This window comes from Bidens hawaiensis, unplaced genomic scaffold (assembly GCF_021521415.1).
Source record: "Bidens hawaiensis isolate Kalapana, Puna unplaced genomic scaffold, B.hawaiensis_p1.1 tig00064289_1, whole genome shotgun sequence".
Classification (NCBI taxonomy): Eukaryota; Viridiplantae; Streptophyta; class Magnoliopsida; order Asterales; family Asteraceae; genus Bidens; species Bidens hawaiensis.
Window position 1 is genome coordinate 1 of NW_027501486.1, and position 23,782 is coordinate 23,782.

General features: G+C 41.6%; 2 protein-coding genes across 2 annotated transcripts; one reads left to right on the forward strand and one right to left on the reverse strand.

Annotated features, from left to right (window-relative positions):
- The first annotated feature begins 15,280 nt into the window (after positions 1–15,280).
- On the forward strand, positions 15,281–17,865 carry LOC143604212 (putative xyloglucan endotransglucosylase/hydrolase protein 8). Its single transcript, XM_077080763.1, has 4 exons — positions 15,281–15,515; positions 15,790–15,890; positions 16,724–16,926; positions 17,356–17,865. The coding sequence occupies exons 1-4, from the start codon at positions 15,320–15,322 to the stop codon at positions 17,756–17,758; spliced, it is 903 nt and encodes a 300-aa protein (XP_076936878.1). The 5' UTR covers positions 15,281–15,319; the 3' UTR covers positions 17,759–17,865.
- Positions 17,866–18,409: 544 nt separating this feature from the next.
- Positions 18,410–20,962, reverse strand: LOC143604207 (protein translation factor SUI1 homolog 1-like). The gene is made up of 5 exons (XM_077080760.1): positions 20,804–20,962; positions 19,621–19,743; positions 18,910–19,115; positions 18,720–18,773; positions 18,410–18,638 (listed from the first exon to the last, which is right to left on the reverse strand). Exons 2-5 carry the CDS (start codon positions 19,655–19,657, stop codon positions 18,594–18,596), a joined length of 342 nt encoding a protein of 113 aa, XP_076936875.1. The 5' UTR covers positions 19,658–19,743; positions 20,804–20,962; the 3' UTR covers positions 18,410–18,593.
- Positions 20,963–23,782: the final 2,820 nt, after the last annotated feature.

The window sequence follows — 23,782 nt, forward strand, 5'->3', positions numbered from 1 at the left end:
AGCAAGGTTACACGCACAAGGCATTCGTTACTTCAGTAGTCACATGAAGGAATGAGCAAGGCGGGAACACTCCCGCCTAAATGAGCCAGTCCGTATGCTTCTGGAAGGTCTTTCGTACTATACCTACTAAGGTATGGGCAGAACAGACAGTTTGACCAGAGCAGCCCATGAACTAATCACAGGGTGACAGCTCACCGACAACAATACGAGGAGGAGCACCCTCTAGTACTGTTTGTCACTATTAGCCGCTGCCTACTCACCAACCCTTACGATGGGACGTGCGCAGCCTACAGTTGGTGGAACAGTGCGTAGCCGGCAGTAAAAGGAACAGTATACAGCCGACCTTATTACTGTTGGCCGTAACCTATCCACCAACCAGCATGGCCTGTGCGTAATCCACTGTTGGTAGAACAGGAATATTATTCAGCCGGCTGTACCTGCTTGGAAACCTACCTTCGGCTATAAATACTCCAACACCTTGGAATGGTAAGGACATCATCTGTTATCTCAATCTTATCTAGCAATCTCTTAATATACACTTATATTCAGAGCAATCTAGTCTGATTCTCACGCCGGAGGGTGGTCACAAGGAGGAACCCCCCCCCCCTTCTCAGTGACGAGCTTACGGTGTCTGTTTTGCAGGTCCCCTGAAGAACAACCTTCTCTGCTGGACCTCATTCGTGGGAAACATTACTTAACCCCCAGATTATCTATAATCTGCTTGTGGGTTCACTTAGTGTTTCTTCATTGGCGCCATCCGTGCATAAAAGCTAGAACTAATTTAGTTTTTTCAAAATTTCTGAAGAAATGGTTAACGTTACTCCGGTCCTAAGGCCAGTAACCGACCAAGAAACCCCGGTAACTACAACCCCAGCAACTGGGGGGAACACCGGCGGTTACACAAATCTTACGAACACTACCCCGACTACCCAAGCCGGGGCAAGTGCAGTAAATATTCCACTGGGGTTCACTGATGCCCAGTTGGAAAAACGAACGAGGGCCCCTCGCCAAACACTAGATCAAGTGAAGGCGTGGGCCGAAGCACGTCAAAGAGAGTTCCAAGCTGAATTGGATGAACGCTTGCGTTCAGTTCAACAGGCTGACGAATTCGGCAGTACTCACCAACAGCTCAATATGAACAGCGAGTGCGAGTACTCAGACGAGGAGAGAGAAGAATCCGACACCGACGCAAACCCTCGCCATAAGGCGAAAGGGAAGCGTAAGGAAACGGACTCCCGGCCAAAAAGGAATTTTGGGGAAGCTTTTAAACCAACAAATACGGAGAGAAACCCGCGTGACTTCTCAAAAACCTTTAGGCCAACTGCTACAAATGCAGGAAAGTCAAAATTTGCAAGGGACATTGCGGAAGCAATCGCCCCGAGAAGTGCCAAACAAATGTCTAACATTGGCACTTATGACGGTCTATCCGACCCAGACGACCACTTGAACAGATTCATTGCGGGGGCAACCGTCAGTAACTGGACGGAACCCACGTGGTGTTATATGTTCCAGATGACTCTGGTTGGAGCGGCCAGGGCATGGTTCGATCGTTTACCGGTCCACCACATATATGACTGGGCGGACTTTCAGAACAAGTTCAGCCAGCACTTCAGCCAACAGAGGAAATACACCGAGGAACAGTGGACAATCCTCAACTGCGTTAGAGAGGAGGATGAATCTTTATTAGACTTCATCACCCGCTTCAACTCCAAAAAGCTAAGTCTCGGCAACGTAAGTGAAGATCTTGTTCGCGCCGCTTTCATCCAAGGCGCCGAATACCCGGAGCTTATCCGCACATTGACGGGTAAGGATGGCACGCCATCAACATGGGATGCCATCATGACGGCGGCCAAGCGCTTTGCCGAGACAGAGAAGCAACTGGGAAGGGACCTCCCCCAGAGTACACACCTCTACACGCAGAGGACAAGAGAGAACAATGTCCGGATCGCCCGGCAGAACAAAAAGAGGAAGCTAGGTATTTGGCAGTCAAGGGTAAACTTTGACACCTCATCCAGCTCTCGCCCTCTTGTTGGCGGAAGAAATCACACACACCCTTCAAGCCAAAAGCACCGGTGGACGCCACTCACCAAAAGCGTCACGGAGATATTTGCCACTGAAAAGCTACCGTGGCCAAAAGCTCCAGTGATCCGGCACCGACCTAATGCGGATCAGAGCAAATCCTGTGACTTCCACGGGACAAAAGGTCATGGTACGGAAGAGTGTACATCCTTGAAAGATATTGTTGAAGCATTCGTCAAGGATGGAAGATTGGCACACCTGGTGGCATCAATCAAGAAGGGAGGACGGAACGACAACCGGTACCGGGGCAACGGACGAAAGCCCGTTGACATCAGCATCAACATGGTTCATGGCAACATCAGAGGAAGAAAAAGGCGAACGCCAGAACCATGCGCGTGGAAGGAAGCTGAGGTGCGCTTCCCGCGAGTGCCAGGAGGACCCAGCAAAGAAGGCCCTATCGTCATAAAAAGCCAGCTGGGGCACTACATCACTTCTCGCACTCTTGCTGACAACGGCGCCTCGTCAACGGTGATGTATAGGCAGTTCTTCGACAAGCTAGATGACGAAGACAAAGAGCGCCTGGAAACGATCTGCGCCTCGATGGAAGGGTTTGATGGCAGCACAAGCACCTCCCTGGGTATCCTATCTTTCCCCGTCACTCTTACAGATGGAAAACACTCCCGCACAGAAGATGTGGACTTTGTCGTAATGAGGAAGCCACACCACACGTACGACATTCTCTTCGGGAGAGACGGGATGGCAAGATTCAACGCCGTGGTATCCTCAGTCCACGGCATGATAGGATGGCCAACAGCTGAGGGTGTAGCGATGATCACCGGCATTCCCCAGGTATGCATCGCATCTGTCTCATCTAAACCCAAACCAAAGATGGCTAAACCAACCATCACTGAACCAGAAAGATGGGCCTTCAATGGCAAGTACCCTGACCAGGCCGTAACCATTGGCCCAACAATTGTTGATCCCACACGCACCTTACTTAAGCGCTTATTACAAAGGAACGCCGACATCTTCGCGTGGACACCAGCTGACATGACTGGTGTACCCCGGAGTAAGGCAGAGCATAAGCTCAAATGCGATCCGGCTGTCACACCGATTGTACAAAAGCGCAGAGTAATGGGGCCAGAACAAACTAACGCGTGTAGAACCCAAGTCAAGGAACTTCTTGACGCAGGCATCTTACGCGTTAGTAGATATCAAACTTGGGTTGCAAATCCCGTTATGGTACCGAAGAATGACAAACAATGGCGCATGTGCATAGATTTCAAGGATTTGAACAAAGCATGCCCCAAAGATTGTTATCCGTTACCTGAAATTGATCTTAAGGTGGATTCGTTGGCACCATTCCGCCTTAAATGCTTCCTGGACGCGTATAAGGGGTACCATCAAATCCACATGGCCGTTGATGATCAGGACAAAACCGCTTTTCGGACGCCCGATGGCACATTTTGTTATCAAATGATGCCATTCGGACTTAAGAATGCCGGGTCCACATACCAACGCCTGATGGACAAAGAGTTTCATTCCCAAATTGGGAGGAACTTGGAAGTCTACATGGATGACTTGGTCATCAAAAGCCCTGACCCGGAAGCGATGTTGAAAGACATCGAAGAAACTTTCAACACGCTCAGGAAGATAAACATGAAGCTCAACCCGAGCAAGTGTGCCTTTGGAGCGGAAGAAGGGAAGTTCTTGGGGGTCATCGTCACTAAAGATGGCTTCAGAGCGAACCCTGAAAAGGTCGAAGCCATTATCAAAATGGAATCACCTACTACCATTAAACAGGCTCAGACACTGAACGGACGACTAGTAGCACTTAATCGCTTTTTGGCAAACCACGCGGATAAGTCGTTCCCCTTCGTGTCAACGTTGAGAAACTGTTTGAAAAAAACGCACTTCCGCTGGACACCAGAAGCGGAAGCAGCTTTTCAGGAGATTCGGTCACGCTTGATCGAACTCCCAACACTCACAGCACCAGAAGCGGGAGAGGAGTTAATCCTATACCTTTCCGCAACTGATAGAGCAACCGGGGCAGTCCTGCTAGTAGAGCGAAAAGGCATCCAGATGCCAATCTATTATGTCAGCCGTATCCTAACAGACGTAGAAACCCGGTACTCTACCCTCGAAAAATTAGTCTTAGCACTTTTACACGCCTCACGCAGGTTAAGACGATATTTCCAGGGTCACCCAATCACCATCCTCTCCAACTTCAAACTTGCAAACGTTCTAGGCAAACCCGAGTTATCGGGACGCCTAGCCAAATGGGCAATTGAGTTGGGAGAATACGCGATAAAGTATAAGCCAAGACCAGCCATAAAGGGCCAGGTTCTGGCCGACTTTATTGCAGAAGTGCCTGCATCGCGGGAAAAAGAGTGCCAGGAAGAGGCTCAACCCTCTCCAGCACAAGACATCAATGATGTCTGGCGACTCTACACTGATGGGGCAGCCAATAACGAGGGTTCAGGCGCAGGGCTAAAGCTAACCAACCCAGCGGGCCAAGAATACACCTACGCTATTCGATTGGATTTTCCAAGTACGAATAACGAAGCCGAGTATGAGGCATTCCTGGCAGGGCTGAGAATTGCGCGTAAGATGGGAGTGAAAAACTTGGAAGCCCACGTGGATTCCATGTTAGTAGCCAATCAAATCAACGGGACGTACACGGCCGTGAACGACACAATGGCCCTGTACCTTGCACAAGCAAAATCCCTTATGCGCGATTTCAATGACTGCAAAGTCATACACGTCAAGCGAAGTGAAAACAAATCTGCGGATGCGTTAAGCAAGCTTGCTTCATTAGCCTTTACCCACCTAGGAAAGGATATCCGCATTGAATTCCTCGAGACACCTTCGGTCCCGCACAAGGAAATTTGTGTCATCCAAACCGGCACGGAAACGTGGATGACACCAATAATAAAATACCTTGCGACAGGTACACTACCGGAGTCCAAAACACAGGCAAGAAAACTACGCTGTAAGGCACTGAATTATCAACTCGTCAATGACATCCTTTACAGACGTAACTTTCTTGGCCCACTCTTAAGATGCGTGGACAACCAAGATGCTGACTACCTCCTAAGGGAAGTACACGAAGGCATCTGTGGAGTACACGCAGGTCCCCGCGCTGTTGTAGCCAAGCTAAACAACGCGGGATACTTTTGGCCGGGGATGCATACGGATGCACTGGCATACATCAGAAAATGCAGGTCTTGCCAGCTTTACGCACCCAACACGCATCGCCCGAAGAATGAACAAGTTCCAGTCACTTCTTCATGGCCATTTCAGAAGTGGGCCATCGATGTGACAGGCCCATTTCCTACAGCAGCAGGAAATGTTCAGTTCCTAGTGGTAGCCATCGACTACTTCACCAAGTGGATAGAAGCAAAACCTTTAGCCCAAACAACCGCGAAACATATCAAAAAATTTATTTGGGAATTTATTATTTGTCGTTCTGGACTTCCACAGAATTTGGTGAGCGATAACGGCACCAACTTTGCTGACAAGAAGCTACAACAGTGGCTAAAAGAACTTCAAATCACCCACACCTTTACCTCAGTGGCACACCCGCAAGGTAATGGTGATGTAGAAAGAGCAAATAAGAGCATCGTCGAAGGCATCAAGAAGAGACTATTGGAACACAGATCCGGCTGGGTGGACGAGCTTCCGCACGTCCTTTGGGCAAACAGAACGCTGAAGAAGGCCAGTACGGGAGAAACCCCGTTCAGCCTCACTTATGGCACTGAAGCCATGGTCCCGGTCGAAATTGGTCTACCCTCACCAAGGGTCTTGATTCAGCCAGAAGACAATGATGCGGAAAGACGGTTGGATCTTATGCTAACCGAGGAACGCAGAGACTTAGCCGCAGTGCGTGAAGAGAACTACAAACGACAAATGCAAAAGTACTACAACACGCGGGTAAAACTCTGCAACTTCAATATAGGAGACTACATACTGCGTAACAACGAGGCTTCAAACCAAGAGCGCCCGGGAAAGCTGGCCCCGGTCTGGGAAGGGCCATACATTATCAAAGAAGTCCTTAGAAAGGGCGCATACCGGCTCGAAAGGCTCGATGGCACTCCCATCCCAAGAACATGGAATGGAGCTCAATTACGCAAATGTTATATGTAGATCAATTCCAAAACTTGTAAAGAAAAGGCCTAGAGCCACTTCTAATGGAAATGATTCTCCTTTCATAATGTGTTTACCTTTATACTTATGAACTTCCCACTGGTGCCGGTATTCACCGCATAAACGGGAAGAAGTAAGTCGTTACGTGTGGAAGGCGGCAAAACCCGCATAAACACAACGTTAAAAATAAGGGAAACCTACACGCAGGTCAGATGTAAGTAAAGTTTAGCCATCCTTGTAAGTGCAAGTGACGGTCTTACCCGCACAATCACGAACAAGGAAGCAAAACTTCAACCTATCATCTACCACGTTCAAAGGTTATCCTAAAAAAAAAAAAAAAAAAAAAAAAAAAAAAAAAAGATAAGGAAAACCTACACGCAGGTCAGATATGGGTAAAGTTTAGCCATCCTACTAAGTGCAAGTGACGGTCATACCCGCACAATCACGAAAGAGGAAGCAAAACTTCACACCTATTATCTACCACGTTCAAAGGTTAACTTATCCTCAAAGATGAGGAAAACCTACACGCAGGTCAGATATGGGTAAAGTTTAGCCATCCTACTAAGTGCAAGTGACGGTCATACCCGCACAATCACGAAAGAAGAAGCAAAACTTCACACCTATTATCTACCACGTTCAAAGGTTAACTTATCCTCAAAGATGAGGAAAACCTACACGCAGGTCAGATATGGGTAAAGTTTAGCCATCCTACTAAGTGCAAGTGACGGTCATACCCGCACAATCACGAAAGAGGAAGCAAAACTTCACACCTATTATCTACCACGTTCAAAGGTTAACTTATCCTCAAAGATGAGGAAAACCTACACGCAGGTCAGATGGTAAAGTTTAGCCATCCTACTACGTGCAAGTGACGGTCCTACCCGCACAATCACGGAAGAGGAAGCAAAACTTCACACCTATCTACCACGTTCAAAGGTTAACTTATTCTAAACACTTGGAAAATTGCTAATTTAAACTAAAGTATGTAAGTCATATAACGTTTATAAAGCAAGGAATCCAATGAAACAAGCGGTCTTAGCCGCACAAAGATTTACATTTCATAAATATTCGTTACAAGAATGGCCGGGTAACTACCCGCCTACAAGAAAGTAAATCTATACAAACTAAATCTATCCTAGCAGCGGGAAGGGATCTTCAGGATCAGGCTTCAGGGCCACTTCCACTTGGACCAGCGCCGTCAGTAGAGCGTGGCTGTTCAAGGAAAGCCTTAAGGATAGCTAGCCCATCATCAGCAGCAGCAACTTCATTCACCTTCTCCACCACAGGATGCGGGAAGGCAGCATACTGATTCACTGCTTGGTCGTAAATAGCTTCAGTATCCACATTATACAAAGGGAAGTTGGAAGGCGGGACGCCTTTCTCAACGAACCCTAGACCAAGCAGGAAGCCGACCCGTTCCCCATCCTCGTGAGAAGCGTTGAGGGCTGCGCTCATAGCATCGTCGTAAGATGTCTCTGAGAAGACCCGATGCACAACCTACATAAGAAAATATACAAGTGTCAACACCCTGTTTACAAAGAAAAGCGTGAAGACATGAAGATAGACTTACCTGAGACAACGCTTCTCGAAGAAGCCATTCCTTGGCAACCAGAGCCTCTTGGAGGGCAGCTTGAGCTTCGTTACGGGCGCGTTCGGCTTCATTCTTGTTGAGGTTGGCAAGCAACACTTCTTTAGCCGCAGCCTCTTCGACACCCTATAGCTTACGCTCGGTATGGTCAAGCACCCCCCTCTGGTCCAAGATTTCTTGAAGCTTCTTAGCATCCTCCATCGCCAAGGCATCATTAGCCTGCTGGAGAGCCTCTAATTTGGCTTTAAGTTCTTCATTCTCCACGCGCAGAGGCTCAGCAACAGCTTCAGCCTTGGTGGCCCTCTCGGTTGCGTTCCTCGCAGTTTCCTTAGCCAGCCGAAGCTGTTCATTAACAGCTTGGGCAGCCTTGGAACGGGCCTCGAGTCGTGCCTGAACTTCAACCTCAAGGGCCTTGAAGGCCTTCTCCTTTTCCGCAGCTATAGCGGAAAGCCTTTGGTTCTCCTCTCGGATGGCCCGCGCCTGAGCAACTTCTTTAAGGCGAGCTGCTTTTAACTTGTCGTTTTCACGACAAAGCAGCTCGACGCGCGGCTGCATCCGAGCAAGGAGAACCCGAAGCTCATTGGTTAGCCTACCCTCCTGGTAGCTAGCCATGGCTTCCCCCAACGCACCACTAGGAGCAGCGTGACGAGCCCATTCCACGCACTCCACAGGGGTGCGAAGGGTTGTTCCTCGGCGAATGTTCCATCGTGGAACATACACTTCATTGGAATCCGACACTGCAAAAAACAAAAAGCAGTTAGGAAAAGATGATAAAATATATGTAGAAAAATGGGCCAAAAGAACCCTACGCACCTGTAGGGTCAATTACAGGCCGATAGCCGCCGAACCCATCACCTGAACCCAATGGAAATCCATCCAAGAGGTCAGGCAGATGGGAAGGTGGCGGAGAGATGCGAGAAGCCCCACGCGTACCTGATGGACCGGCCGTCGTTGCCGATGACGGGGGCATGGTAGCAGCCGCCGTGGTCGCCGCCGCGGTCGCTGCCGCAGAATCCGCGGCAACAGTAACCGCCGGCTCTGTGAAGGATGCTGTAAAAATCGCACTCACAGCCGGCGGTGACGTCATCTCGGCTGGAACAGTCGGCTCAAAGGAGTGAGCAACTGAACCAGCGGGAGCAGGCGCAGGCGCCTGGGTCGACGCCTCAGGTAGGCTGACCAAGCCTACCGTCATTGGCGGAGAGGTACTACTCGGCCCTTCACCCTGGAATGCGCCAACATCCACGCCTGCGTAAAGAAGAAAAGTGTTAAAAGACTAAGGATTAAGCTATGAAGATAAAAGCTAAAGGAAAATTGTACTTACGGGTTTTCTTGAGCCTAAAGGTACGGAGAGGCGGGGACGGACCCGATGGAGCCGGCCTCTTCGCGCCGGTCACCGTCGTCTTTTTTGGCTCTCCGGAGGTGACAGTCGCAACCTCCGGAGCAGTGGTCTTATCACCACCGGGATTCCCCGCCACCTCTTCGCTCTCGGTCTCCGAATCAGACCGAGGCGCTGGATCGGCAGTGGAGGCCTTCTCCTTCCCCTTCCCGCCGGCAGCCTTCTTCTTCCGCACCAACGGAGGACCATCTGCGGATTCCTCATCAGAACATACGATTAGAGGAATTCCAGCAGAGGTTTCAGCATTGAGAGGTCGAGGGGCGAAGAGCGCCTTACCTGGCCGACGGGCACTGAGGATCTCATGGCCTAGCGGATAGACCTCCACGAACCGATCCGCCGTTTGTTCTAGGATGGGCAACTCGTTCTCGTCTAGAGCGCGAGTACCCATCCGGGCGGGACCGTCAGCCTCCCGCGGATTAAGGAGCGACTGCAGGTCGTTCCCCTCTGAAATAAACAAGAAAAAAGTTAGAAGAAATTCAAAATCAACAAAAGGGAAAAAGGCATACCGTAAGGAACAGAATTCGAACCGTATTCGAGGACGATCGGAATCTTGCGCGCATCAGCCTCCTTCCACACCCGGCTCATCCCCAGCATCACCATCCCGGACTCCGCAAACCGGTAAACCGGAGATTGGACCCGAGATATCTTGGCAAACCATTCCGCCTCCTGGTAGCTGGAAGCGTGAAGGCTGGGAAGTGCCTGCCCATTCTTGAATTTCATAGCAATGGGGATGGCGCGAGCGGATATGAAGAAAAATTCCCGCTTCCACGAGCGAAGACTGCGCTCGGTCGCGCAGATCTTTAAACCCTTGATTCGGGTTGTCAGGGTGTACCACCCCTGGATGCACCTCCAAGTGTAGAAGGTCATCAGGCGGTCAACGTAGGGCTCAACGCCCAAAATCCGGCACACCCACTCGAAGTGGCGAATCTTGGCGATCGCCATGGGGTGCAACTCGGTCAAATGAACACCATGCCTCTCAAGGACACGGTAAACAAACTTTGTCAATGGGAACCTAAGATTCCCATAGACAAAGAATGCTGCATAAACCCCGATCTTGCCTCGGGGGGCATCGTACACGGTCTGATGGGGTTCAGGAAACTCAGGCTCGAGAGACTCGAGCATGAACTTCCTGACAACATACCGGTACAGATCGCCAGGCAGAGCACACTGGCACTCGCCAGCAGTACTCCTGTCGTCAGCTGTAGAATCGATATCACGAGACATCGTGTAAAAGAAGAAAACGATTTCGGGAGAATGCTTGCCTGAAAAGGATAAGTATTCGCCGGAAATCGCAAAGAAGATGAAGAAAAGAGTGAAAGTGTGGATTACAAATAACCCTCTCCCCCTTTATATACTAATCGCAATTAATGCGATGAAATTAATGCGGAAGAGAGAGAAAACGAAGGTGCAATGAAACCACGACACGTGGCAAAAAGCAAGCTGGCAACAGCTGTTGACAGGACGCATACCATTAATTTCGCGGCCACGCGCCCGAAAAATCGCGCCCACGCGCCTGAAAAAGCGTCTGGAATGACCATGTACTGTCACTTCACCATAACTTCCTGCACGTCCTGACACAGTCAGAAGAAACCGTCGCACGACGTTTCAGATGTTTGGAATGTTCCTATCTTTCCACCAACTCTTCGAATTTCAAAATTCAAAATTCAAAAAGATTCAAGTGAGCGGGAAAATACCCCTTACCTTGGCAACCAAGTAACCGTAAGACGGACGCGGGTACAGTGTTAAGGCAAAACCCTTCACATACCTAGCACCCGCAGGGAATTGAAGCCAAGAATAACTTGGCAACCAAGTAACCGTCAGACGGATGCGGGTACAGTGTCAAGGCAAAACCCTTCACATACCGAGCACCCGCAGGGAATTGAAGCCAAGAATACCTTGGGAGTAAAGTAACCGTAAGACGAGTGCGGGTACAGTGTCAAGGCAAAACCCTTCACGTACTTAGCACTCTGTAGGGAATTCAAACCAAGAAGGATCTTCTGGGCCATGCTTGCGGAAACGTGAATAACATTCCCGCACGACGGGAACGTCGAGAACTATATTGTTTAAAACTCCAAGATGGAATTGGTGGTTTCAGCATAAATGATCACTATGTCGAAAACCACCAAAACCCCATGGAGAATCCACACAATTGGGACTCAACGCTCCTGACGCGCGAGGAGGTTACAAACCTACCCGCTTCACACCCAAAGATCAAGCAGAATAGTCGGGAATTTCTGCGTGACATCAGGAAAACCGCGGGATGAATCACCACGGAAAACCGAAAAACTATACCCTTTTCAAAACCCCTTGCTAAGTCCAAAAGTTCACCTCACTTTATTAAACATTCATGAGAAGAACATTGGACTGGGGGGACTTGAAGAGGTAGGTCCCAGCAGAGCCCAGTTGGACCCGCAAGACTCACCTTGAACAGGGACGTCTGCGCAATGACCAACTGCTCCAGCAGGACACACCATGCTCAAAGAACCTTACGCGCAGTACGCCAGCTGTACCCGCAGGGAAAGCCTCCCAATGGTGAAATACCCCGCCTGTTCCCGCAGCTGCGGATACAAGCCATCAGGGAAGGCTACTCGCACTAACAGCAAGGTTACACGCACAAGGCATTCGTTACTTCAGTAGTCACATGAAGGAATGAGCAAGGCGGGAACACTCCCGCCTAAATGAGCCAGTCCGTATGCTTCTGGAAGGTCTTTCGTACTATACCTACTAAGGTATGGGCAGAACAGACAGTTTGACCAGAGCAGCCCATGAACTAATCACAGGGTGACAGCTCACCGACAACAATACGAGGAGGAGCACCCTCTAGTACTGTTTGTCACTATTAGCCGCTGCCTACTCACCAACCCTTACGATGGGACGTGCGCAGCCTACAGTTGGTGGAACAGTGCGTAGCCGGCAGTAAAAGGAACAGTATACAGCCGACCTTATTACTGTTGGCCGTAACCTATCCACCAACCAGCATGGCCTGTGCGTAATCCACTGTTGGTAGAACATGAATACTATTCAGCCGGCTGTACCTGCTTGGAAACCTACCTTCGGCTATAAATACTCCAACACCTTGGAATGGTAAGGACATCATCTGTTATCTCAATCTTATCTAGCAATCTCTTAATATACACTTATATTCAGAGCAATCTAGTCTGATTCTCACGCCGGAGGGTGGTCACAAGGAGGAACCCCCCCTTCTCAGTGACGAGTTTACGGTGTCTGTTTTGCAGGTCCCCTGAAGAACAACCTTCTCTGCTGGACCTCATTCGTGGGAAACATTACTTAACCCCCAGATTATCTATAATCTGCCTGTGAGTTCACTTAGTGTTTCTTCACAAAGAGTCGTCTAGGATTCTTAAGCTTTTATAAAAACTTAAAATATAAATACGTAAATTTTCTTGTGTGGCCTATACATGGATTGAAACGTTTATCTAATATTCTACACTACAATCATTTTATCAACCCATCAAAGTGGGAACGACAAAAGGATTCATAAATAACATAGGCACTATACGTTCTTAATAAATATTCGTGTTAATGTATTTGATAATAATTTGGGAAATCATCTGCATTATTATTAGGATGAATCTATAACTATTCCAACATCACACATACACCTTTTCATCCGATGGGCTAGTTATACCGAAGGACATTTTATCAACCAGTTTCTAATCATGTCGTTAAAATTTGTAACGCGTTGGGGATAATAATTTTCATTGTAGTGTGAATTTGGCAATTTGCTGCATAAAAAGGTTCATGACAACATATGGTGAAAATAATAACCCTGACTAATAATATGTAAACCAGCTGGCATTTTAATTGTCAATTATTAGCTAGCTAGTTGCTACACCGACACAGCAGAAAGTGGAGCACGTGAGGAGGGCATGTGGATTAGAAAGAGAATTTTGGTAACATGTGTCATGTTTCTTCTAGGGAAAATAAATAATTTTACTTATTATTATAACCATTTTTAAATATTGTATCTGCGTTTTCATCAAATGTCAACTTTAAGAAGAAAATTTAGATCTTAACAGAAACTTGGTTAAAGTGTTTCCAACCATAATTCATGCTTAATCAATGTTTCATTAACTCTAAATGTAGATATGATAGTATATAAACAATAAAATCGAATAAAAATATTTTTAAAGATACGAATAGCAAAAATGCGTTTTTACACAAATAAGACATGAAACGAGAACTCGTTCGTTTATGGAAACACACTATGATTTGTGTGACATTAAAAATATCTTATTTAATGGGCACTTACTCTAATCCTAATCTTAAATCTATTAATTTTATCATTATATATTGAATCTTATTAAAGGCGGAAACTACAAAGCAAATCAAAACCAAGGAACCAATAGCAAGCAGCAGAACAAGTAGATTTTACATTTGTTTTGATAATTTCGGAATCACAAATTTTATTTTTTCGACCACAAATTAAAGAGCACATGAACGATTCAACATGACCGAATTAAAGATCGAGGAAGTAGAGATTGCTCGGAGATGGCCATCAATTCGTAGAGGTAAAGTGGTAATTATTAGTAACTAAAGTATTAGCAATGATGTTAGATGATAATACGAGTCTAAAATACAAAATTATAAACTAAAACTATATAAACTATAAAGAAGTTTGAAATAATGATGTGAATATATATTTAGAAAGTAGCAAATATTTTAAAATATTAAATTGACATCATTAAAAGAATAATGCCTCATTTGTAAAAAAGCTTGTTTGGATAAATTTGGTGAGCATGCCCTCCACTATAAAGAATTGCCAGGATTCAAGTATCGTCATGACTGGGTTAGAGATGTGTTATGGGATGTGCTTAGACGTGCCGGGATCTCAGCCAAGAAAGAGGTACCTGTTAACTTTTTGACTGATCCGCGTGAGGGAAGATCTACCCTGCGTCCTGCGGATGTTCTTGTGTTTGGCTGGGCAGGGGGTAAGCATGCGTGTGTTGACCTCACTGGGGTGTCCCCGTTGGTGGGGCTGAGAGACAGTGGCTTCGTACCGGGACAGACGGTTTTGTGAGCGGAGTCTAGGAAGGTTGCTAAACATGAGACATCGTGTTTGGAGAATCAACACGTGTTCATTCCATTTGCATTCGACACTTTTGGATCCCTAGCTCCCGAGGCGGTTCGCTTCTTGGAGCGGGTGCAGAAGGTGGTCCACAGTGACTCGCAGAGCCCGAGGAACCAATGATTTATATTTAATAGAATAGGCTTTGGGATCAAAAGGGGATAGCAGCGCAGCTTATTGCTCGCTTACCCATTATCCAGATGTAGTTCGATTTGTGTATATATAAAAAGATCAATATTTTCTCTTAAAAAAATAAGTCCCAGCAATGTCACGTTCTTTATAGTAACATGTGACCTACTGGCTTTCTACCTCTACCCAGAGGCAGCCTGGGTCTTCCCATGCCAACTTTTTATTTATGATCAATAATACTGTAATATATTATTTTAAATATATAGGTTATTAGTTTTTTAAACTCGTACTCGACTCAAATTGGACTCCTTGATAACTATTTATTTATTTAATTTATAGTTATAAATTTGTATACAATTAACATAAAATTTATTATTTTACTAGTGTTGTCGTAATTTCAATATCTAATTCATATATATCAGATGCAATAAATAAAAATTATATAAATAGCAAAGCTTGATAATTGAAGTTTTAGCTTCAACTTATTTATCAAATAAACTCCATAGTCCATATACAATTTAAGCCGTTCAGAAAATAATAATAACAATAAATAAATAAACACCGATTTAAATTCCAGTTAGAATTAAGGTCTTAAAAAAAATAACAATCATTAGCTTAATTTAGTGTCAAAATTGTATACCTAACAACTAAATAGTTGTGAGTTCTGATAAAACTTGTTAAATGAAGTATGTAGAAAAAACAATTAGCTGTTTTCTATTAATAAAAAGCTCTTCAAAAATCAACTTACACAAATTAGATCTTACTCTGCTGTAGTTTGATAAAGAATCACTACACTTGCATTCTCTTCTCTCTCATATGGTATATTAATAATTCATTAATATAATATAATATCTATATCTATGTATGTATGTATATGAAGGTCATGAGTCATGAGAGAAGGCTTTCTCTTTCACTTGGTTTTCACAAGTCTCAACCTCCATCAAATTTAACAATGGAGAAGAAAGCTCCATGTTCTTCAATGGTGATGTGGTACTGCATGCTTGCGTATTTGGCTTTAGCTGCAGCCTGTTGTTCTGCTGACCCAAAATCTTCATTTGATGATAATTTCAGCATCATGTGGTCTGAAAATCATTTCAAAACCTCTGAAGATGGTCAGATCTGGTATCTTTCCCTGGACAATGACACAGGTGATCACCTCAAAAAATAAACAAAAAAAAAATTATTTTTTTATTTTCAATTTCATACTGTTGTATTAAAATAGAAAGTCAAATTTTGACTTCCCAATTTTAAAATTTTTTATATGGTTGATCTGAGTATTTGAAGGATTTTAAATTTAATATTGTACTGCATTCTTATAATTTAAAAATCAAATTTATATGTTGAATATTAATAGTCAAAGTTTGAGTTATGAAGTTATTGAAGCATTTGAAATAATGTGTTGATGGTTAAACTTTGAAACAGGATGTGGGTTTCAGACAAAACAAAAGTACAGATTCGGGTGGTTTAGTATGAAGCTAAAGTTGGTCGGAGGTGATTCTGCTGGAGTTGTCACTGCTTACTATGTATGTTTTCTTTCCGGATCTTTGACTTTATGGTCAAAATCAATAATGATTACTGATTATTAGAAGTCAGGTTTTGATGATCTAGTTTGTGGATCCAATTCGGCCGGTTTTGACAAAAATTCTAGCCGCGCTACTAAATACATTTTTAGAAAACCGAAAACTAAACCGGTCGGGTTGTGTGTCGGTCAGAGAGTTGTTTCCATTTTTTTAGAGAACTGACGTTTTCGTCTATGTGGTTTGTTCAAATGTGTTATTTCGTTCCAAAAGTTTAAACTTTGCTATTTTTGTCCCTAAAGTTTCATTTTCGTTGCAGTTTTTATCCCTGTGGTTTGTTAAAATCGGCTGTTTCGGTCCAAAATATGTCAACGAGAAGGACAAAAATTGCAACGAAATTAAACTCTAGGCGCGGAAATAGCAAATTTTAAACTTTTTGACTGAAATAATAAATTTGAACAAACCACAATGACGAAAACCGCAGCTCTCTCATTTTTTCGTACTGATTTTAAATTTCTTCTAATCATTAGTTTGTATTAAAAAGTTTAACTCGTTTGTGTTAAAAAAACTTAATTATTTTGTACTAAAAAAATAAATGATTTTTTTTAAAAAATTTTGTTGTAATAAAGATGTTCATTACTATAGAATATATACATGAAAACCGAACTGTGAATCAAACAGTTAGGATTTCAAACCGACCGACTAGATTTGGTTTAGACAGTTCGGTCGTGTTTAGTGGTTTATGATCATTTATCAACTTTTGAGTTATAAAACTGAATTCATGGCTTTTAGCATAGTTTTACTGTTTTAACAGGTGATTTATTTTGTGTGTTATGCAGATGTGTACAGAGAATGGTGCAGGGCCAACAAGAGATGAGATTGATTTTGAGTTTCTTGGGAACCGAAGCGGTGAACCGTACTTGATCCAGACCAATGTGTATAAAAATGGGACCGGCAACAGGGAGATGAGGCACAAGCTTTGGTTTGATCCAACTCTTGATTACCACACTTATTCAATCTTATGGAATTCCCATCAAATTATGTAAGTTGCTAAATGTTAATTTAAATTATTCAAATGGACCCAATTTTTAAATAAATGAGCCAAAATCATTCTATTTTTAATGCAACACGAAAATAATCAAGTTTTGGATCGTCTTATCCTACTCATTTAATAATTTGGTATTCAATCAGCCAACCTGAAACCCGTTAACTAACAAGACCGAGTCCCCTACTTATCAGTACGGTGAAGTCGATTTAACTAGTGCCCGTGTTTCTATATATGTTCTAAACTTTATAAATACTTCGAACACTAACTAGATATCACAATAGCTAAATTAATAACATAAGTACATTAGCAAATAGATGTATTTAAGCATTTTGAGCGAGCTCAACTCGTTTAACTAATCATTAATTGTTTTTTATGGTTCTTTTAAAACAATGTCTTAACTATTTGTTTCTGAAACTGAAACAGATTCTTTGTGGATAGAGTCCCGGTGAGAGTATACAAAAACGCCGACTACGAGAACAACTTCTTCCCAAACGAAAAACCAATGTACTTATTCTCGAGCATATGGAACGCTGACGAGTGGGCAACAAGAGGCGGTCTTGAGAAAACTGACTGGAAAAAGGCACCGTTCGTTTCATCATACAAAGATTTCACTGTTGATGGGTGTCAATGGAAAGACCCTTACCCTGAATGTGTTTCAACCACCACCCAAAACTGGTGGGACCAATATGAAGCATGGCATCTTACAAAAGATCAAAAGTTGGATTTTGCTTGGGTTCAAAGGAACTTGGTTATATATGACTATTGCCAAGATACCAAGAGGTTTGATACAATGCCTGAAGAATGCTCTTTGAGCCCTTGGGATTAGATGCATGGTTCTAGTTTTTTGAGTTTTGTAATGTAAGATTTAATTTAATCTTTATTGTTTTGTTAATGTTATAAGTCAAGTTTTGTTTGAAAACACTTAAAACATATTTTAAAGAAATTGGTTATATTGTACATTTGTTGATATATTAATGTATAATAATGCACAAATAACCTTCAACTCAAGACCGGTTCTGGGCACAAACCTATTCGCGCTACAAACCGGTTCAAGTTGGGTCAACAAAAGCCCATAAAAGAACAGAACGTCCGTGAACAATTTATAAACCGTTCGACAGAAACTCGGAAAGAACATGAACAAAAATGTTCATTTACTTAAACGAACATTAAAACATGACTTGTTCCTTCGTTCATTTAAGCTTATTCGTATGTTCAGTTATTTTTGTGAACCAATTGTTACGAACATAAGCATGCACAAACATGGCCGGTTCAGTTGGTTTACAAGCCTGCATATATAAACAAACCCAAGCTGACAAAACCGACATAGTGACATGTATCAACTAATTGTTTTAAAGAACAAATCATGAAACTTTATCAGCTCTGTGTACAAAAAACTCGCACCAGATGGTACCAAACCTGATATAGATGCTAACATTTTAGGTCAAGCTCGGCAATGTTATAAGGAAAGAAGACAAGACACAAAAGCAAAGACCAGACTTGATAAATTATGATAAACCACCATTATGTCACAACCATCAAAGATTCTACAAACTTTATAATTCAGGAAAACAAGCATAATCGAAAAAGAAAACAGAGACGACAAGCAACTGAAAGCAAACACAACACAAGTCTTGATAACGCAATCATATGACAACCACCATTTAAAAACCATGAATCTTGATACGATCTTTTTTCACGATTCCAGCCTGTTTTACAAAAAAGAATCCAAATAAGTGAAACTTTAACCAGCATAGTGGTAGCAATTATGAGCATAATGAAGTCATTACTTGAACAAGAAAAGTAGACGCGTTTTTCCTCTGATCGCCTTGAAGTTGAATGACCTGTATTACAAGCATGATTCAAATCATCAAACCAAATTCGGCTAATTAGTCCCACAAATTATATTTATATGATATATGATACTATAACTAATCCCACAAATTATTTTTATTTGATATTATAATAAATGAGGCTTACTTGACCAAGCTCTGGATCTTGAACAACAGTACCATTGCAGCAAAATTCCTTTTTAAGGTCTTTGAGTATCTTATTGTAACTGAATTCTTTCTTCAACCCTTGAACAGTTGTCAAGCTCTTTCTACCATTTCGCTGTTGTATACGTATATGAACGTATTCTTTGGACCCTGCACTTGAGTCCTCTGCATTTGCCTCAGCGAATGGATCTGTACAAAAATATCAAAACCATACAAAAGTTTATATCAATTTAACAGTTGTTATTGCCTATTGTATCTTTAAAAATAAACGCCCTGCTTGCGGTGCGCACATATAATGTATATATGTGTGAACCCTTGGGTGGGCAAAAGTAAAATTGCACTAATTTTGACGTTATTTTACTAATCACGTGAAAATAACGTTAAAAGTGGCGGAAGGTTAATCAGGCATCATGTGGTGGCGTTGATAGCCGAAAGACAAGGGCACATGCACCAATCAGCCGGTGTCCCGATGATTGAGTGTTATGTGTCTTATGTCCAAGGCTTGATTCAAAACTACTATCGAGCCGGGGGTCTCACCGGAAGCAGCCTCTCTATCTCTATGGGATAGAGGTAAGGCTGTCTACATCTTACCCTCCTCAGACCCTACCATAGCATTGCTATTGGTGGGATATACTGAGTACGATGATGATGATGATGTATCTTTAAAAATAAAAAAAGGCAAGAAGAAACATACCAAAGGCACTTGGAATCTGGAGGTCGATTTCAGACATGAAATTTGAGTACTAGGACTTGAAGCAACAAACAAACAAACAAGCAATGTGATTTTTCTGTTCTTTGTTCTTCAAAAAGGTGCAAACTGAAATAAAAGTTATATGATCATTAGTTCTTTGAAAAAAAATCCCCAAAAACAAAAATGGACCAAAGGTAAACCTAAACCAAAAAATCCCCAAAACAAAAATGGATCAAAGGTAAATCTAAACCTAACAGTGTGTGTTGTCAAATAACGCCTAGGGTGTTTTGGTTGCCAAATCAGCTCATTAACACCAGCTACACCACACCAAAGAGTTATTGTGCAGTGTTTTAAAAGGGGCGGTAATGTGGGAACAAGTTTTATGACGAAATAATTGTGAGATCCACCCAGTAAGAACTAATCAAACTTTTTTTTTTGGTTTCTTTATTTCCTCCACCATCATAAGTAGCTGGTTAAAGCTAGCTAACCCAAAACGCCCAAATTAGGGGGTGTTTCGGATTCCTTATTTTACCTCCTTATAACTTATTTTTTGGATAAGTAATAAGTATTGTAACTTATCAACTTATCCCCTCACACAATAAGCAATCCCAAACACCCTTTTAACTTTTCAAAAAGTTTAATGGTCGGGTTAGTTAAAACGTCTCTGACTACGTGTCAATGATGTGGCGCTTAAACTAACCTAAACATAATGTTTAAATAAGCTAAATCCTATGAACATCCCCAGTGAATCAACCGCTTAATCAACTTCTAACAATCTCCACAAAATAACACGATTCATAACCCTAAAATCAATTCTTTTAAAAAATATTCAATACACCAGCCCTAATAATTCCACAAACAATAACCAGCTTCTGTCACCATCCAAAACCCTAAACATAATGTTTGAATCAGCTATTAGATCCTATTATTAACACCACCAACAAATCAACCGCTAAATCAATTTCTAACATTATCCACAAAATATCACAATTCGTAACCCTAAAAAAATCTCTTTTTTTTCATCTAATAAACAAACTATTAGCTCGCCCTAATGATTGCCTAAAAATCAAATATGGAACAAATTATTATTTAGCCCTAATCGAATAAACGGAATAACATCAATTGAATTTACGAAATAGTTACACGATAGATCTAAACATGCTCGTAATCGAATTGAAAACGTTACCTGAATGAATCGCAGAGAATTGAATTGAAATTGAATGATGATCAAATTATTATTATTGTTAAATAATAAAGGTAGAGATTTATATGGATACGAAATTAGGGATAAGCGTTGCGTTGTATATACGCCAGACGACGGCGGGTTTCTACGCACCAAGGGTATATACGTAATCTCACCCACTTTACACTTGTTATCCACTTGCACATACTCAACACTTTAACCAACATCGACCTTGATTCGGTTTTGGTTTGGTTTCATGGTTTAAACTTTAAAAAACGTGTAACATGTAAAAAAAGATTTTAAACTAATCAACTAATAAATAACTAAATTATGGTGTATGCCTATAAAGGTTGTACACCAAACAAAGTAAATCAAGTATGCATCTTCTGCTTTCATATTTTAAAGTGCAATATTAAGAAGTTCTTGAGTTTCTCAACATGATTTGTAACAGTTGTTGCAGTCATAGTCACAACCGGTGGCACATATTTGAGCCACTTGAGTCCGTCATCTTTTGGGAATATAATACTTAGTAAGTTGGTTTCATAAATTAAAACTCCAAAAGGAAATGTATATTACAAACTCTTGAATTCGTTTTGCAATGTCATTTGATTATGGAGCTTAGTGTGAGGTACACTCATATATTATGCCACTTTGTGCGCATAAATATGCAAAAGGTACAACATATTCACCTCCTTTACTCATAGTTTTAATCATTTTCTTTAGTTGATTCTTAGTTTCATTCTTGTGTAAAGTGCGCTTATCTAGTGCCTTATCTTTATCTTAAGAAAGTATGGATCTCAATATTTTATACAATCATCAATAAACCTGGTGAATATTTATTTCTATCTCTTGTGGGAATCGCCTTTAAATCACATACGTCATTGTGAATTCAATCTCGTGGTTCGGTTATTCGTTCAACTATTTAAAAGGCCTTTAAGTTTGGATTTGACACACGTATTACACTTAGAATATGAATCAATGTATGATGTTGCTATACATTTTAATTAAATCAAATATCTTATTGAATTCAAAATAACATGTCTAAGACAAGCATGCCATATATCACAATAAGAAAACTCAAGCATATAAACAAAATTTTGTTTTTAATTAACAAACAACATTGAATTTAAACATAGCATTAAGGACATACCCTTTGCCTACTAACATTCCATGTTTGGACAACACAACCTTATTAGATTTTATCATTACACGAAATCCAAACTTGTAGAACAGCTATCCCGACACAAGATTCTTGATCATATCAGGTGTTATAAGGTATGTAGCTCAACTTAAGTTTCTTCTCATAGTTGTACTTCAAAACCACATTGCCTTTGTCGGCGGTAGCTACATTCCCATGTATAGCTTCTCATTGTTAGAAAAGTTTGGATAAATATGGAAAAAAATGAGTTTTCTTATTAAGTACAAAAAAGTATTTTTCGCATTTTGTACATAACTAAAATGTATGTAAATGAACCATGTCCAAAACCGAGCTAAAATTAATGTGATATTAAAACGGAGCGGGTGTAATTTTTAAAGGAATTAGACTCGCATGAGGCCTTCAAAGATACTAACACCAGTAAAGTTGTCATCGAGTGCACACATATTGTTGTGTATGCGCACGCAATAACAACTTCGACGGCCTTAACAACCTTCAAGGATTCACAAGATTGTGATTCCTTTAAAGAACATACCCAAATTAGGAGTGTTCATCTTAAAAAGCAATTCATTGTTTTTCTTTTCACCAATGTGGGACAAGTATTTTGACAGCTTTAACATTCCAAACAACCAACTTCGAGCATCGATGTCTCACTCACCTTAGCTCCGTTTTGGACATGGTTTAGTTTGTTGCGAAGCTCTCACAACATAGAATACATACGAAATAGTTAGCAATGATATTAACCACAGTTACATATAGTTTAACTAACTGTATAAACTACATTTTTTATACTTAATGAAAAAACTCATTTTTTTCGTATTAATCCAAAATATTCCTAACAGTGATCACCCTTACAAACTTTACATCAATCATATGACTAATCGGTAGTTATCCAGTTTTGGGTTCTTTTATAGCAAAATTTTTTCTTTATTTTCTGGAAAATATTTTTCTTTTAATTCTTTATTTTCAGAAAATTCTTTGTATTCAAAAAGTGGTATGAGAGCCATGTGCTCTTTTTAAAAAAAAATGGAGAAAGTAAGCTAAAAAATTAAATGAGTTTTAAAATAGATCTAAAAGAAACCGTTTGTGAAGAATTAAACAGTCAAGAAATAACTGGAGTAATAGAAAATGAAAATGGTTTTGCTTCAGATTATATGATTAATTTTGATCAACTAGAAAAAAGTAACAAGCTTAAATTTAAGCTTAACACGAAAACGGTTTTTAATCAACCTAATAACCTACAGAGTTTAGTCTCAAGGGCTTTCTCTAGAAAAAATAAGATTTTCTACTGCTTCAATACGAATAACTTTTAGTAGATATAAAAGATACTTAAGGAGAAGTATATTTACCTCTTCTAACTAAAGGAGAAATAGCAAAAAGACTTTTAACTATTAAGCCTGAGTTAAGAATATCTATGAACATGGTGCATATAGAAGCAGTAAAAATTCTTCTAAAAGCACAATTTAGAGATGAGATTAATTTTCCTATAAAATGGCTATAGTTGACAATAGAATTGTTAACAGACAAGATGCTCTTTTAGGAGCAGTACAAGGAAATTTAGCATACGAAAAATTTATGTTTACCATCTATCCTAAATTTGCCTTACATCGTGATTCAAAAGAAAATGGAATTCGGATTAGTTATATTTAAATAAACTGGTTTTCCAACTTGAAAAGCTTTTGTTATCTTTTTGATCAAAATCATTTATTGATTAAGGTGAAAAGATTAACTATCTAACCATTGGGTGAAAGGCCCATATAGTTGACAGAAATTATTTTCAATGAGTAAATCTATTCCTTTTTCCTGTTGATAAATTGTAGGAATGG

What these genes read in the sequence shown, in the direction of transcription:
- LOC143604212 (XM_077080763.1), top strand. Translation starts at nt 15,320, where the DNA reads ATGGAGAAGAAAGCTCCATGTTCTTCAATGGTGATGTGGTACTGCATG. An exon ending in TTCCCTGGACAATGACACAG is followed by an intron (nt 15,516 to 15,789) that starts GTGATCACCTCA and finishes ACTTTGAAACAG; the next exon opens with GATGTGGGTTTCAGACAAAA. An exon ending in TGGAATTCCCATCAAATTAT is followed by an intron (nt 16,927 to 17,355) that starts GTAAGTTGCTAA and finishes AAACTGAAACAG; the next exon opens with ATTCTTTGTGGATAGAGTCC.
- LOC143604207 (XM_077080760.1), bottom strand. Translation starts at nt 19,657, where the DNA reads ATGTCTGAAATCGACCTCCAGATTCCAAGTGCCTTTG. An exon ending in CCAGATTCCAAGTGCCTTTG is followed by an intron (nt 19,116 to 19,620) that starts GTATGTTTCTTC and finishes ATTTTTGTACAG; the next exon opens with ATCCATTCGCTGAGGCAAAT. An exon ending in AAGATCCAGAGCTTGGTCAA is followed by an intron (nt 18,774 to 18,909) that starts GTAAGCCTCATT and finishes CTTGTAATACAG; the next exon opens with GTCATTCAACTTCAAGGCGA.